This window comes from Chaetura pelagica, unplaced genomic scaffold, assembly GCF_000747805.2.
Source record: "Chaetura pelagica isolate M959 unplaced genomic scaffold, ChaPel_1.0 scaffold401, whole genome shotgun sequence".
Classification (NCBI taxonomy): Eukaryota; Metazoa; Chordata; class Aves; order Apodiformes; family Apodidae; genus Chaetura; species Chaetura pelagica.
Window position 1 is genome coordinate 2,444,290 of NW_009952259.1, and position 12,477 is coordinate 2,456,766.

The following is a 12,477-nucleotide window of genomic DNA, read 5'->3' on the forward strand; positions in this document are numbered from 1 at the left end:
AGGAATGTACATGAGGCTGGAGTGGAAGTGCATTTGTGCAGCTGGGCAGGGCAAGGACCAGCTCTGCTCCCCCATATAACCCTTATATTGGGGGTGTGTGTACATATAAATACATATAGAACCCCTGAGGTGGGATTCACGGAGAGTTATGACAGGGAAACCCAAAGGAAGAGCAGCACCAAAAAGCCAAAGCCAGGATAAAGGTGCTATTTGGCTGAAGTAACCAACAAAACAGAGCTTGCTGGGTTTCTTCACAGCACCAGCTGACTGAGACCTGGGTTGTCCCCACCTAAGTATCCATCTTTCACTGAGGGGCATGGACACAAACTAACCTGCCTTCAGCTGCTGCTGCAGAGCAGTAAGGTCTGAATTGTCCCTTGAAGTGCTGCTTTGCCTCCACCATTCAGGGAAAAGCCCAGGGCCCCAGAACTATTAACATTATTGCTTCTGTTAAACAGCAACGTCTGTGTAATATCCTGGGAACATCTTTTGATTTAGAAATACCAATAGTTTTCACATTAGATAATTATTTATGAACCAAGGGATCATTGTCCCTGCCTGGCATGAATTACATTAGTTTGGTTGTTGTGTTGATTTTTTTTTGGTAAATGTAGGTTTCTATAAATGCAAGTCTGATTATTAATTGATGATCAAGAATTATTTACCCAGGATTAGGTGGAAGAGGTGCAATGGGGATGCTGCATGGTGGGGAGGCATTCCATGAGCCTGAATGCCTTTTTTCCTCCAGCCTGATTTCTTGTGCAATGTATGGTTGAAGGAAAAGGGAGGTGGAGTTGCTGGAATTTGTGCTCTGAGCCTGGCCCGGCTCCATCCCTCACTTCTCTAACAGGGAGGGCTGCTCCTGCTGCAGGACTAGGATCAGCACAGCCCAGATATGGCCCTCAGCCCACATTTAAAGGCAATTATATTGTTGGGCAAATGCCACAAAACCTCTCCGATCTCCAGAGGTACCTTCCATCTCGATCAGTACCAAGAAATTTCTCCTTTCTGGGGTTTTTTTCCTTTGGGTTTCTTTGTTGTTTGGGGTTTTTTTGCTAGAAGTATTCCAGGAAGACACTTCCTGACAAGCAGATTTACAGGAACAACACACTTGAAGCAAATACTACAAGAAACAGTAATTTGGAGTTTGTGGTTCTGAGAATGAATCTGAAATTGTTGTGGAAGGCAGTGGCAAGAGGGTTCTGTCCACTCCAACCAACCAGCCCCACTTGACTGCTGATAATCAAACACTAGAAACCAAGGGCTCCACCAGGAAGTATATTCTCTATCCTTGGAACCAGCTCACATGCACCTCCAAGACGGGACAAAGATGGCAAGCTTATCAAATTAATTGCCTATCATAAATCTCCTTCTGGTTTGGGTTGGAAAGGACCTCACAGACTGGGGCAGGGGGCTGAAACTAGATGATCTTTGAGGTCCTTTCCAACGCAAACCATTCCATGATGATGATCCCACCTGCCTTTTGATCTCAATTCATTGTTTTATTCTCTCTTCCTCTCTTCCTTCCATCTCACTCACTTGCTGGGACCCTTGAGGTGTCCCTGTCTCCTCCCCCTGCACAAGCTTGCTGGCAGCTCCAACACCTGCTTGCCTTGTATCTCCCCCAGGACCTGTGATGACAGTGACATACACCAACCGTGTGGCCGATGCCCGACTCGGTACCTTCTCACAGCTCCTGCTCCAATGGAAAGGAAGTATCTACAAACTTCTCTACTCCGAGTTCCTTATTTTCATCTTTCTCTACTTCACCATCAGTCTTATCTACAGGTAAACATCCTTTCAGCCCTGCATAGCCCCTTGCTCTCAGCCTCTCCTGGAGCAGGACAACTGAGTTAACACAGGTTTGGGACAGTGGTCCTGGTGAAGAGGACCTGGCCAGCCACTCACCTGTTCACAGGAGGAAAGGAAAGGTCCCTCCTCACTGCTCCACTGTGGCCAGGCAGCTGATAAATCTCCTTTTTCTGGGAAGCAGAGAGTTTCTCTTCTTTAGGCTGAACTGTTGCATTTGATGATTACCTCCAGAAGAATAATGTCTAGATCAGTGGAGACCATGACTGAACTAGCACCACAGATGTCTCACAGTGGGGAGCTCTAGGAGGGAGTTTCCTTTGTTACACAACAGGCAATATCTTGGGTACATTTTTGAGAGCAGACATCAGCTCTGGGACCACAGATCTGCTATGGGGCAACTGGACTCTCTGGCTGTTTTGGTTTTGGTGAGGGAAGACAGGGAGCTCCCTGAGCTGGGTCCATCACAGATGTAGCAGAGAGGCAGGGAAGCAGCTCTAAGGAAGAGGCAGAACTCAGGGAAGAAAGAGCAGAGCTTGGGCTGAGCTTTTGCAGGATGTTAAGTGACTTAGGGTGCACCTCCAAGCTCTGTGTCAGACCCTTGACACCACACAGCACCCTGCTGAGTGGGAAGAATAGGGATCTCCCTGACATCAGGCTCCATCACTCATCACAGACTCTCCATCAGTGACCACTTCTGGCTCCTCCAGACTGGTCTGCAGGGTGTTTTGGGGAGCTGGGCTGAGGTCCTTGGCTCACCAGGGCTGTTCACTCACATCACCCCCAGACTCACAGCATAGCAGTGTCACCCACCCTTGGCTCCCTTTGCCAGGCTCCTGTCCCAGCAGGCCCAGACTCTTCTCTGAGACTGATGCTTCTGCTTCTCCCTTTCAGGCTGATCCTGAGTGAGAGCCAAAGGCTGATGTTTGAGAAGCTGGCACTCTACTGCAACAGCTATGCTGAGCTCATCCCCGTGTCCTTCGTGCTGGGTAAGGAGCTCTGCCTGGGAACACACAGGGAGGGGAACAGGCCAGCATTCCTTCTCCCTGCTTTGCTAGAGCCCAGCAAGTTTCACCAAGCAGATCCCTCCCTCTGCCTTTCTAAAAGTCTTCAAGCAGAAGACATCACCCCCTGTGAGGTATGGCCCCAGCACACAGCTTGCTCTGGCCAGCTGTACTAAAGTGTTCTGGGTCCTGCTGGGAGGGCAGGCACAGAGTATCATAAAACACACCCCCCCCTGAAACCCAGACTCTCACTTTGGCATGGAGGTTGGAATTGCCCTCCAGGCACACCTGCATCCCCCTGTGAGCAGCACCAGCCTCCCTGTACATCATCTACAGGGGCATGTAGCGAGAGGACAGGTGGGAATGGATTAACATTGGAAGAGGGGAGATCTAGGTTAGACATTGGGAGAAAATTCTTCCCTGTGAGGGAGGTGAGACCCTGGAACAGGTTGCCCAGAGATGTTTTGGAAGCTCCATCCCTGGCAGTGTTGAAGGGCAGGTTGGATGGAGCTTGGCGCGGCCTGAGCTGGTGGGAGGTGTCCCTGCCCATGCAGGGGGTTGGATCTAGATGATCCTGAAGGTCCTTTCCCACCCACGATCCCATGGATGCCACCACCTGCTCCTTTAGGATGGACTAATCCTCTCAGCTCACCTCTAGGCTTCTACGTGGCCCTGGTGGTGTCCCGCTGGTGGGCCCAGTACGAGAGCATCCCCTGGCCTGACCGCATCATGAACTTGGTCTCCTGCAACGTGGACGGGGAGGACGAGTACGGGCGGCTCCTGCGCCGCACCCTGATGCGCTACAGCAACCTCTGCAGCGTCCTCATCCTGCGCTCCGTCAGCACCGCCGTCTACAAGCGCTTCCCCAGCATGGAGCACGTCGTCAGGGCAGGTCAGCTCAGCTTTTACCCCTCTGCTGGGCAGCGCTGAGGTTGCACCTCCAATCCTGTGTTGGGTTCTGGGCGTCTGACCGTGGGAAGGGTGTTGAGCTGCTGGAGAAGGGCAATGAAGCTGGTGAAAGGTTTGGAGTAGAGGTCTTGTGAGGAGCAGCTGAGGGTGTTTAGGCTAGAGGTAAGGAGGGTGAGAGGAGACCTCATCACTCTTGACAGCTCCTGGAAAGGCTGTAACTTCACTGTTCTTCACTTCTTGTCCTGTCCCTCGTAACTTCATTGAACAGCCCAATCCCCACCTCTTTACAACTCCCTGAGAGGAGATTTAGATGCTTTCATTTCAGACCAGCTCCCCTTTGCAATCCAGAAAGAGAAGGCACAACGAGGACAGAAATAGTCCCATTCTCAGCAGGTGTCTCTGAACACCATTGCACCCTCAGCAGAACTTTGTCTCCCTTGCTGACTGGGATCTGGCTAGATGTGCTGCAGACATCAAAGTGGAATGAGAAGAAACCTGCCTCTCACTCCTATAGCTCAATGTTTTAATGAGACTTGTCCTCCTTCTACGTGTCCCCCAGAGGGCCTGAGTTTCCCCTGTGCTTTTTAAGGAGAGCTAAGGTGACCACCTGAGATTTAGATGCTTTCATTTCAGACCAGATCAGTTCCTTTCTTCATCCTATGCCCAGCCCTCTCCTATCTATTCTTTTCCACCCAGGCCTCATGACACCAGAAGAACACAAGAAGTTTGAGAGCTTGAATTCACCCCACAACAAGTTTTGGATCCCGTGTGTGTGGTTCTCCAACCTGGCTGTGAAGGCAAGGAACGAGGGGAGGATCCGGGACAGCGTTCTGCTCCAAGGCATCCTGAACGTGAGTGACTGAGGCCAACAGGCAACTGCCTGAGATCCTTGTCTGCTCCTCTAGGGGGAACTACCGGGATTTCCAGAGCTCAGGCAAAGAACGGGAATGGTGAGGAAGGACAGGGAGCCAAGCCTGTCCCTGGGGATATTACACTGGATGGGAAATGCCCCCACTGCAGCTCTCCAGCTCATGACAGAGCAGAGGTTTTTGTGGCCTGCTGACAAGGCAGCGACGTCACGTCTGTTAGAGGCAAAGGGGATGTGACATCTTTCAAAAATGTGGGACTGGGAGAAACCATGGGACTGACATCTGGGTGTGGCAATGGGAGACACACATAGCAGGTCCTTCATCAGCCTTCACACACTCCAGAACAGTGAATGACAGTGGCCAGTGGAGGTCTCTAGGATATAGATGGAAAGCCACAAGGAAGCACATATCTGGAAGAGACCAGGATAAGTCAAAAGCATCCCCTACAACAAAGGTCCATGCAGAAAACTTCACTAATGAAAACTCTTGGCTAGTCCAGGGAGGCAGGCCATGCTCCACAGGGAAGACCTGGCAATGATGCCCAGCTGCAGAGAAAAAAGGTCCAGAGCAGCTCATCCTTCCTGGTGTTCATGTGCAGAGAAAGCCCTGTTGTTTCTGTTGCCTGGAGTGAGATTCATGTGCCCAGAGAGCAAGATCTTCCCCTGAGCCATTGATCTAGACTTACTAGACAGTCTAGAGAAAGAAATGGATGCTCCCAAGACATTCTTTGCCTAACCTGTTGGATGCTCATTTTATGAGAAAAACTCTGCTATGAAGTGAGCTAGGAAGGGGGATTCTGGGCTCAGATGGAGACACCCAGGGAGCAAGGAGATCCTCCAGGGCAAAAGTGAGACCCTCCTGGTGGAATGTTGGGATGAGGCTGGGCACAGAGGGAGCAGGCATCCTGGATGATCCCCTCCTTCCAGAGAAGGTGTGAGTGGGAGGGAATGGGCTGGAGCAACAAAGGGCAATGGAGCTGGGGAGGCTCAGTGTCCCCAGTGAGAAGATGTGAGATGATGCTGCCAGGCCACTGGTTTCCCCCCTGCAGGAGCTCAACACCTTGCGCAGCCAGTGTGGGCGACTCTACGGGTACGACTGGATCAGCATCCCCCTGGTCTACACCCAGGTGAGAAGGGACCCCCCAGGCTCCCTACCCAGGCACCCCCATTCCCACCCACACCCAAAGATACACTTGGACCCTTCACCCCCACCCTACACATGTCGGCTCATCCAAGGTCAGGTTGGATGGGGCTCTGAGCAACCTGATCTAGTTGAAGGTGTCCCTGCTCACTGCAGGGGGGCTGGACCAGATGGCCTCTGAAGGTCCCTTCCAACCCAAACCACTGGATGACAGGGAACTCAGCAGCTCACACCCAACCCAGCCTTATTTCCCTAACACCTCTGCAGGAGCCCTGGCTGTCCAGGAAGAACTAACCACACGTGCCACTCAGATGGCAGGGCAGCTCTGGAGCTGTGTCACATGTGTGGGAGCTATTTAACAGCCCTTTTGATGCAAACCCAGACAGACACTTGGGCACCAACTTGCTCCTTTGTCTCACCCAGTCCAGCTCTCAGATATCACTGATGAACTGCACTGGGAAACTGGATCTGCTTCCTCTCAGGCAGCGCTGAAGGTTAATGGGAACATGTTGGGAATCTATATTCCTGCACAGACCAGTGTCCTGCACAGCAGGAGCAAAAGCAAAGCATGTCTCTGCAGTACACAACCCCTTTTTTTAATTAGTGTCCATCCACAGGTGTCAGTCATTCCAGGCCCTCTCTGTCCTGCCTGTGGTGGAACAGTCCTGTGCTGTTCACTGCAAGGAACAAGGCTGGTTCCAGAGCCTTGTGATGCCAGGGGTTTGTTTTCAACCCTCTTGCTTGTTGTGTCAAGGAACCACGCAGGAATTCTCAGCTGCTTTTCATTTGCAAAGGGGAAGTTTCCAGTCTCGTGATTACAGAGAAAGGCACAAAGTTCATTGGAGCCTGAAATCTGGGTAAACAAGCAGGCAAATATAAAAAAGGCCCAGCGTGAGGACCAGGAAGGAAGGAGCTAATTCAGAGTTTGGCAGCACTGCCAGGGTTCCCCTCCCTGGGGTTGGAAGCAGCCCCAGGACACCCTGAACCATGAGGGGCTCCAGACAGGAGCAGGAGAGGGAAGAGGAGGAATGGGAAGGGCTCTCAGCACCCCTCACTTCAGGAGCAGAACCACCATGCAGCAGGTTGTTCAGGCTCTTTCCATCCAGGATGTCACCTGCTTTCTTCTGCCACTCTCTTTCTCTGGCCCCTGCACAGATGTCATTCCAGGGACAACATGGGCACATTTAAAGCTTTCTGCAGTGGAAATGCATCTTCCTGCAAAGAGCAGAGGAGAACCCTGTCATTACTGAACCCAAGACTTTCAAAAGGCTCCAGAACCAGCAGTTTGCTGCTGTTTGGAGTTGTGTGGGGTGGAACTGATGCTGGGAAAGCAAGCTGGGAACTTAAGGTCCTCTGGTGTGTCCCCTGGCATCTTTCCCAGGTGGTGACCGTGGCTGTTTACAGCTTCTTCCTGGCCTGTCTGATTGGGAGGCAGTTCCTGGATCCAGAAAAAGCATATCCTGGCCATGAGCTGGACCTCTTCGTGCCTGTCTTCACATTTTTGCAGTTCTTCTTCTATGCTGGCTGGCTAAAGGTAAGTCCAAGAAGGTATGTCTGGAACCCAAATCTGACCCACCCAAGGGCCCTTCCCAGTTTCTGCTCAGCAGGTACCCAGCTGTGTTCTTTGGCCAGTGGACAACATGCCAGGTGCTGGCAAGGAAGTGAGAAGCCAACAAGGGCTGAGGGTATTGCAGAGACCTTCTCAGTTAGAGTGTCTCACCATGGAGATCAGCTCTGCCTTTCTTAAGCTTTGGTCCTGACCACTCTGGGGAGAAGGCAGTGGGGTACACCTCCATCACCCCGCTCCTTTTTGGGAGGAAAAGCATTGCTCCAAGTTCAGGGGATGTCACACTTGACTGTGCCCCACAGGCCTTCTCCCTGCAGGGAAATGGGCAGGTATGACCATGATGACCTTTGCTGTGTGGTCTCCACATGCAGGTGGCCGAGCAGCTCATCAACCCTTTTGGGGAGGACGATGATGACTTCGAAACCAACTGGCTCATTGACAGGAACCTGCAGGTAAAGTAAAGGGAAGATCCTCCAGATGTGCCTGACCTGCAGAGGAACCCTCAGGACTGCTCCCGAGGGTTTAGAAACCCCCATGAGTCACCAACTTCTCCTGCAACACCTCTGCCACCCACCTCCCCTGCTTGCCATGGGGTGGAGAAGCAGCCCTTGTTGCCCTTCAGGTTTTGCCGAGGCTGCAGCCTTAAAGAAGATTAGGATCTCCAGAGGGAGATGGGTAGGAGAGCAGGAGCAGAGCAATAAGGTTTCCTAACAAACATGAGGGTGAAGGTGATCAGCTCAGTGTTCCCCCTCAGCAGCCAAAGAGACATCCCAGGCTCCAAGAAGAATGTGGGGCAAGGCTTGTGCCAGGAAAACCTCCCTACACCAGGGACAATGTGTCTTTTAGGGCATCTTTGTACACCGACGAGACCAACTGCAGCTTCAGTCCATGCTCTGGGACACACCATGGATCCAGATCACCTTTCAAGCCCTCACTGCCTTTCACTGACACATCATTCCTGCCCCTCCCTCACTTTTTCCACTTGTGCCTGTATCTAAAACTGCCTCCTCTGCTTTCTTCCATGCAATAACTTTTCACTTTCAGCCCTTCCACCCAGCCCTTCTGTCCTAGAGAGCATATTGCTTTCCTCTCTCCTCCAGCATCACTTTCCTTCCAATCAATCAAATCTCTTAGTGTGAAAACCAACCCAAGTGACAGGAAACCACACAGCAAACCCACCCAACCCTCACCACATGGCTCCCTCCTGCCCAGCATCTCTTTCTCCAATAACAGCCACACATAACGCTGCTCACCCCATAAGACACTTCTGCTGTCCCCTGCAGGTCTCCCTGATGGCAGTGGATGAGATGCACCAGGATTTGCCCATTCTGGAGAAGGACCTGTACTGGAATGAGCCGGACCCCCAGCCACCCTACACTGCAGCCACTGCCGAGTACAAGCGCCCGTCATTCCTTGGCTCAACCTTTGACATCAGGTGAGCACAGTCACAGGGTGCCAGGACAGTCCATGTCTACACCTTGGATCAGGTTTTGTGCAGGATATTGTACTTGAGGAATAAGAGGGAGCACTAGCCTGTGAAATCTTGCTCCCAGATACTTTTTTGCTCATCCAAAGACAATAGCAAACATCCTCTGTGGAAAATCATGGAATGGTTTGGGTGGGAAGGGACCTTGAAGATCAACTAGTACCAACCCTCCTGCCATGGGCAGGGACACCTCCCACCAGCCCAGGCTGCTCCAAGCCCCATCCAACCTGCCCTTCAACACTTCCAGGGATGGGGCAGCACAGCTTCCCTGGGCAACCTGGGCCAGGGTCTCACCACCCTCGCAGTGAAAAGTTTCCTCACAATATTCAACCTAAATCTTCCCTCTTCCAGCCTGAAACCACTCCCCCTCATCCCCTCCCTCCCTGCCCTTGTCCAAAGCCCCTCCCCAGCTTTCCTGGAGCCCCTTCAGGCACTGGAAGGTGCTCTAAGGTCTCCCTGGAGCCTTCTCTAGGCTGAACACCCCAGATCTCAGCCTCCCAGAAAATGATGCCTCTGATCTCCCTCCCTTCCCACCCCCCTCATTGTGGGGGGCCTCACATATCTAATAACAAGACAAGAAGGTAGAGGCTCACCCCTGGCAGCAGCACTCCCTGTGCTGCCCACCTCTCCACCAGAAACCACCTCTTCTGGTGGTGGTGTAACAGCCCCTTTTGCCTTTTCCCAGCATGCAGAAAGAAGAGATGGAGTTCCAGCCGCTGGAGCAAATCAAAGAGAATGAAGAGGCCAACCACTCCACACCCTTACTGGGACACCTGGGCCGCCTCCTTGGTGTCCAGTCACCCAGCTTCTCCAGGTCCTCTTCCCGGATGAACCTGCTGCGCAGACGAGGAGACCCCTCAGCCCCCTTCTCCCATTACACCTACCAAGACGTGGGCAAGCCTGGAAGCCCTTGCAGCATCAACCAACCAAGGAGAGACTCCAGCTCACAGGACCAGTGGGACAGCGAAGACAGGAAGCTAAGGGATTTTGATGCCTTCATGTCAACCCCATTCTATGAGAGGCCTGGTTTCTACAGCGCTCCACAGACACCCATCAGCTCCATCCCCATGATCTTCCCTTCCAGACGCCAAGGCCGCAAGAAGCCTCCTGCCCTCTCCAGCATTGCTGCCTGTTCCACTTCTCTTCGGGATGGCATCGCCAACACCTCACCCTCCAGGGTCAGTGACTTGAATAAAAGCCAGAGCTCCCTTGGCTCAGGGGCAAAGGAAACATTTATTTGGCCAACAGATCGGAGCAAAGGCCCCGACTCGCTGATTCTACCAGTAGAAGAAGAGCAGAGCAACTCGAAAAGCAGAGAAGCTTCCACTACAGGAAGTCCAGGAGCTCGGTCCACAGCATCAGATAGCCTGAAATTCCCCTTCCTGGCTGAGTCCCCAGACCACGAGAAGCAGGGTAGCTTCAAGAGCCTGAAGAGCTTGAAAGGTTCCCACCCACCCCGGCTAACCCTGGAGAGCACAGCATCAGCCACACCCAACTCTGAGCACTCAAGTGCCTTTCACACCCCCACGAACAAAACCCCTGGAGGCAGCACCTCCCTCTGCTTCTCCTTCCCTCCTGTCACATCCCCAGTGCTGGAAAGGTCCTCCATGGGGAACATGGGCCCAGACACTTGCAGCCTGAGTTTAGAAGATGCAGCCAGTGCTCCAGACCAACACCCAGAAGTTTCCAGGACTGCAAGAGAGAGTGGAAATGGAAGCACTAACACTACTACAAAAGAGCCAAGAAGAGCAGAGAGTCCATCCCCTAATGACTCTGGCATCTCTCTAGCTGAAGGTGACTACGTGGGGCTGATGGAGGTGATCATGGAGACAAGTGAAAGCACAGGTGAAGAGCAGATAGATCAGTACAGCTAGAGGAGACCAAGAGACACAGGGTTCTGCTGAGATACCTGCTGTGTTAGTGGTACTGCAGTATCTCCACACCTTGACTACACTGGCACTTACCCCAGCAAGGACAGTGCAGCCAAGTCACCACGTTCTGGCTGGAACATGCAGGTAGAGCCCAGCCCAAGGCTAAAGGCAGCACTAACCACACAGCCCTGCTGGCCTCAGGCACAGCAGCAGGCACAGCTGGGGTTGCAACAACAATAAAACACTTTAAAAACCCTCTAAATTTGTAGCAAGACAAGAAAAAAAGGCTTGGAGTGTTAAATACTGCAGATGGCTACCAGCAGAACATGAGCTCAGCAGGGATCAGCCTGAAGAACCTGGAGTGCAGGTGTAGCCCCAAACAGGAGTATAGTTAACATGGATGCCTTCCCTCCTCATCACAGCCATTGGAACTGGAGCTTGATGCCAACATCGGTCCCACAACCCACCACAGGTCTCAGGCAGGACTTACACTAGTCAAGATACTCCGGGGAAAGAGGCTGAAGCAGCATTTGTGCTGCAGCCCCACAGTCATGTCTAGCTGGTGTTATCCAGTAATGGAAAAGTGCCAGGGTAGGGCAGGACAAGTGCCCATTAGAACAGGAGGCTGCAGGCAGCAGCAGCTGCCCAGCACACTGCTTCCTTTTGGGGTTCCACATCTGCCAGCAACCTGGCAGTGCTCAGCCACGTGGCTGGCAGCAGACCCCGTGCAGCTCTGAGCTGTTTACTTTCCCTCCTACAAAAATAAAAGGCTGAAGTCAAGCACCATCTGTTTTGCTTCCTCATTTTAGTTTCCCTGCAACAAGAATTGAGGAACCAGATTTTCGTACTTCTCTCTTCAGAAACAGCTGCAAGTCCCCTGTACCACAGGGAGCACATAACAAATCTAAACCACCTCCCACATCCCTTCTCACCCTCTCCCCACCTTCCCAGTGCAGCTGCTGGACCCAGGCAGAGGTCACCACTACCCAGTGGCCTTGAGGCAGCTCCTGCAGCTTCAGTCCAGCCTCTTTAACAGTTCCCAGCTCTGAAATCTCTTCTCTCCATGTCTTCTCCACACAGCAGCACCATTTGTTAGACACAATGGTGAGGTGCCAACCCTCACTTCAACAGCCTCACCTGAATTCACAGGGACACATTCAACAAGCTCAGATACTCAAACCTTCCTTTCCTTGAGCATTTATTACATCAACAGCTTGGGTGGCAAAGACATTTTAAAACACAACTTCAGTCACTGAGCAATTCCTGCAGGAAATCCCACCAGAAGGGACAAGAGTCATTTTTATAAAAGCACCAAAACAAGTAAAACCTGATTCCTCTCACATTTTCCATCTATGCCCAACTCATGGCTGCACAGACCATGGAATACAACCCTGCCAGTGCAGGCCTCTCACTCCAGAGAGAAACAGAGAAAGCCACCTGGAACCAAGTCACTTTATTGGATGGAGGGCAGTACACAAAACACAAGAGAAAATAGGGGTGATATTTGGTACAGAATATAAGAACTGTTTATCTAGAGAGCTGAAGATGCATGCATGGCTGGACAGCAAAGTAGGAGTCCCACTGAAACCCACAGGGTGGCTCTTCAGCTGTTATTGTCACTGTCCCCAAGGGTGTGCTTGTCAAAGAGGTACTCTGCCATGCCATATTTTGGTGCCCCCATCTTCCGCAGGTTGGTCACATGGTCACCCAGCTCTTTGATGGCTTTCACCTGCTCATCCAGGTAATGAGTCTCAATGAAGTCACACAACTGAAAGGGAGACAAGAGAGTGTGAAATGCAGGCATGAACACAAGCTTCTCCTG

The 12,477-nt window shown here is 52.1% G+C and overlaps 2 protein-coding genes across 2 annotated transcripts in view; one reads left to right on the plus strand and one right to left on the minus strand.

Moving 5' to 3' along the window:
• The first annotated feature begins 1,636 nt into the window (after positions 1–1,636).
• Positions 1,637–10,658, plus strand: BEST1 (bestrophin 1). The gene is made up of 9 exons (XM_010007457.1): positions 1,637–1,788; positions 2,704–2,798; positions 3,472–3,705; positions 4,419–4,573; positions 5,640–5,717; positions 7,113–7,265; positions 7,670–7,750; positions 8,582–8,733; positions 9,470–10,658. The coding sequence occupies exons 1-9, from the start codon at positions 1,637–1,639 to the stop codon at positions 10,656–10,658; spliced, it is 2,289 nt and encodes a 762-aa protein (XP_010005759.1).
• Positions 10,659–12,093: 1,435 nt separating this feature from the next.
• The window catches only part of FTH1 (ferritin, heavy polypeptide 1), a gene marked incomplete at its 5' end in the record, with an annotated part of 2,504 nt that continues 2,120 nt past the window's right edge, over positions 12,094–12,477 (minus strand). Inside the window, one exon of the mRNA XM_010007458.1 lies at positions 12,094–12,423. Coding sequence (XP_010005760.1) covers positions 12,259–12,423 — 165 coding nt within the window. The remainder of the gene's footprint in view (positions 12,424–12,477) is intronic.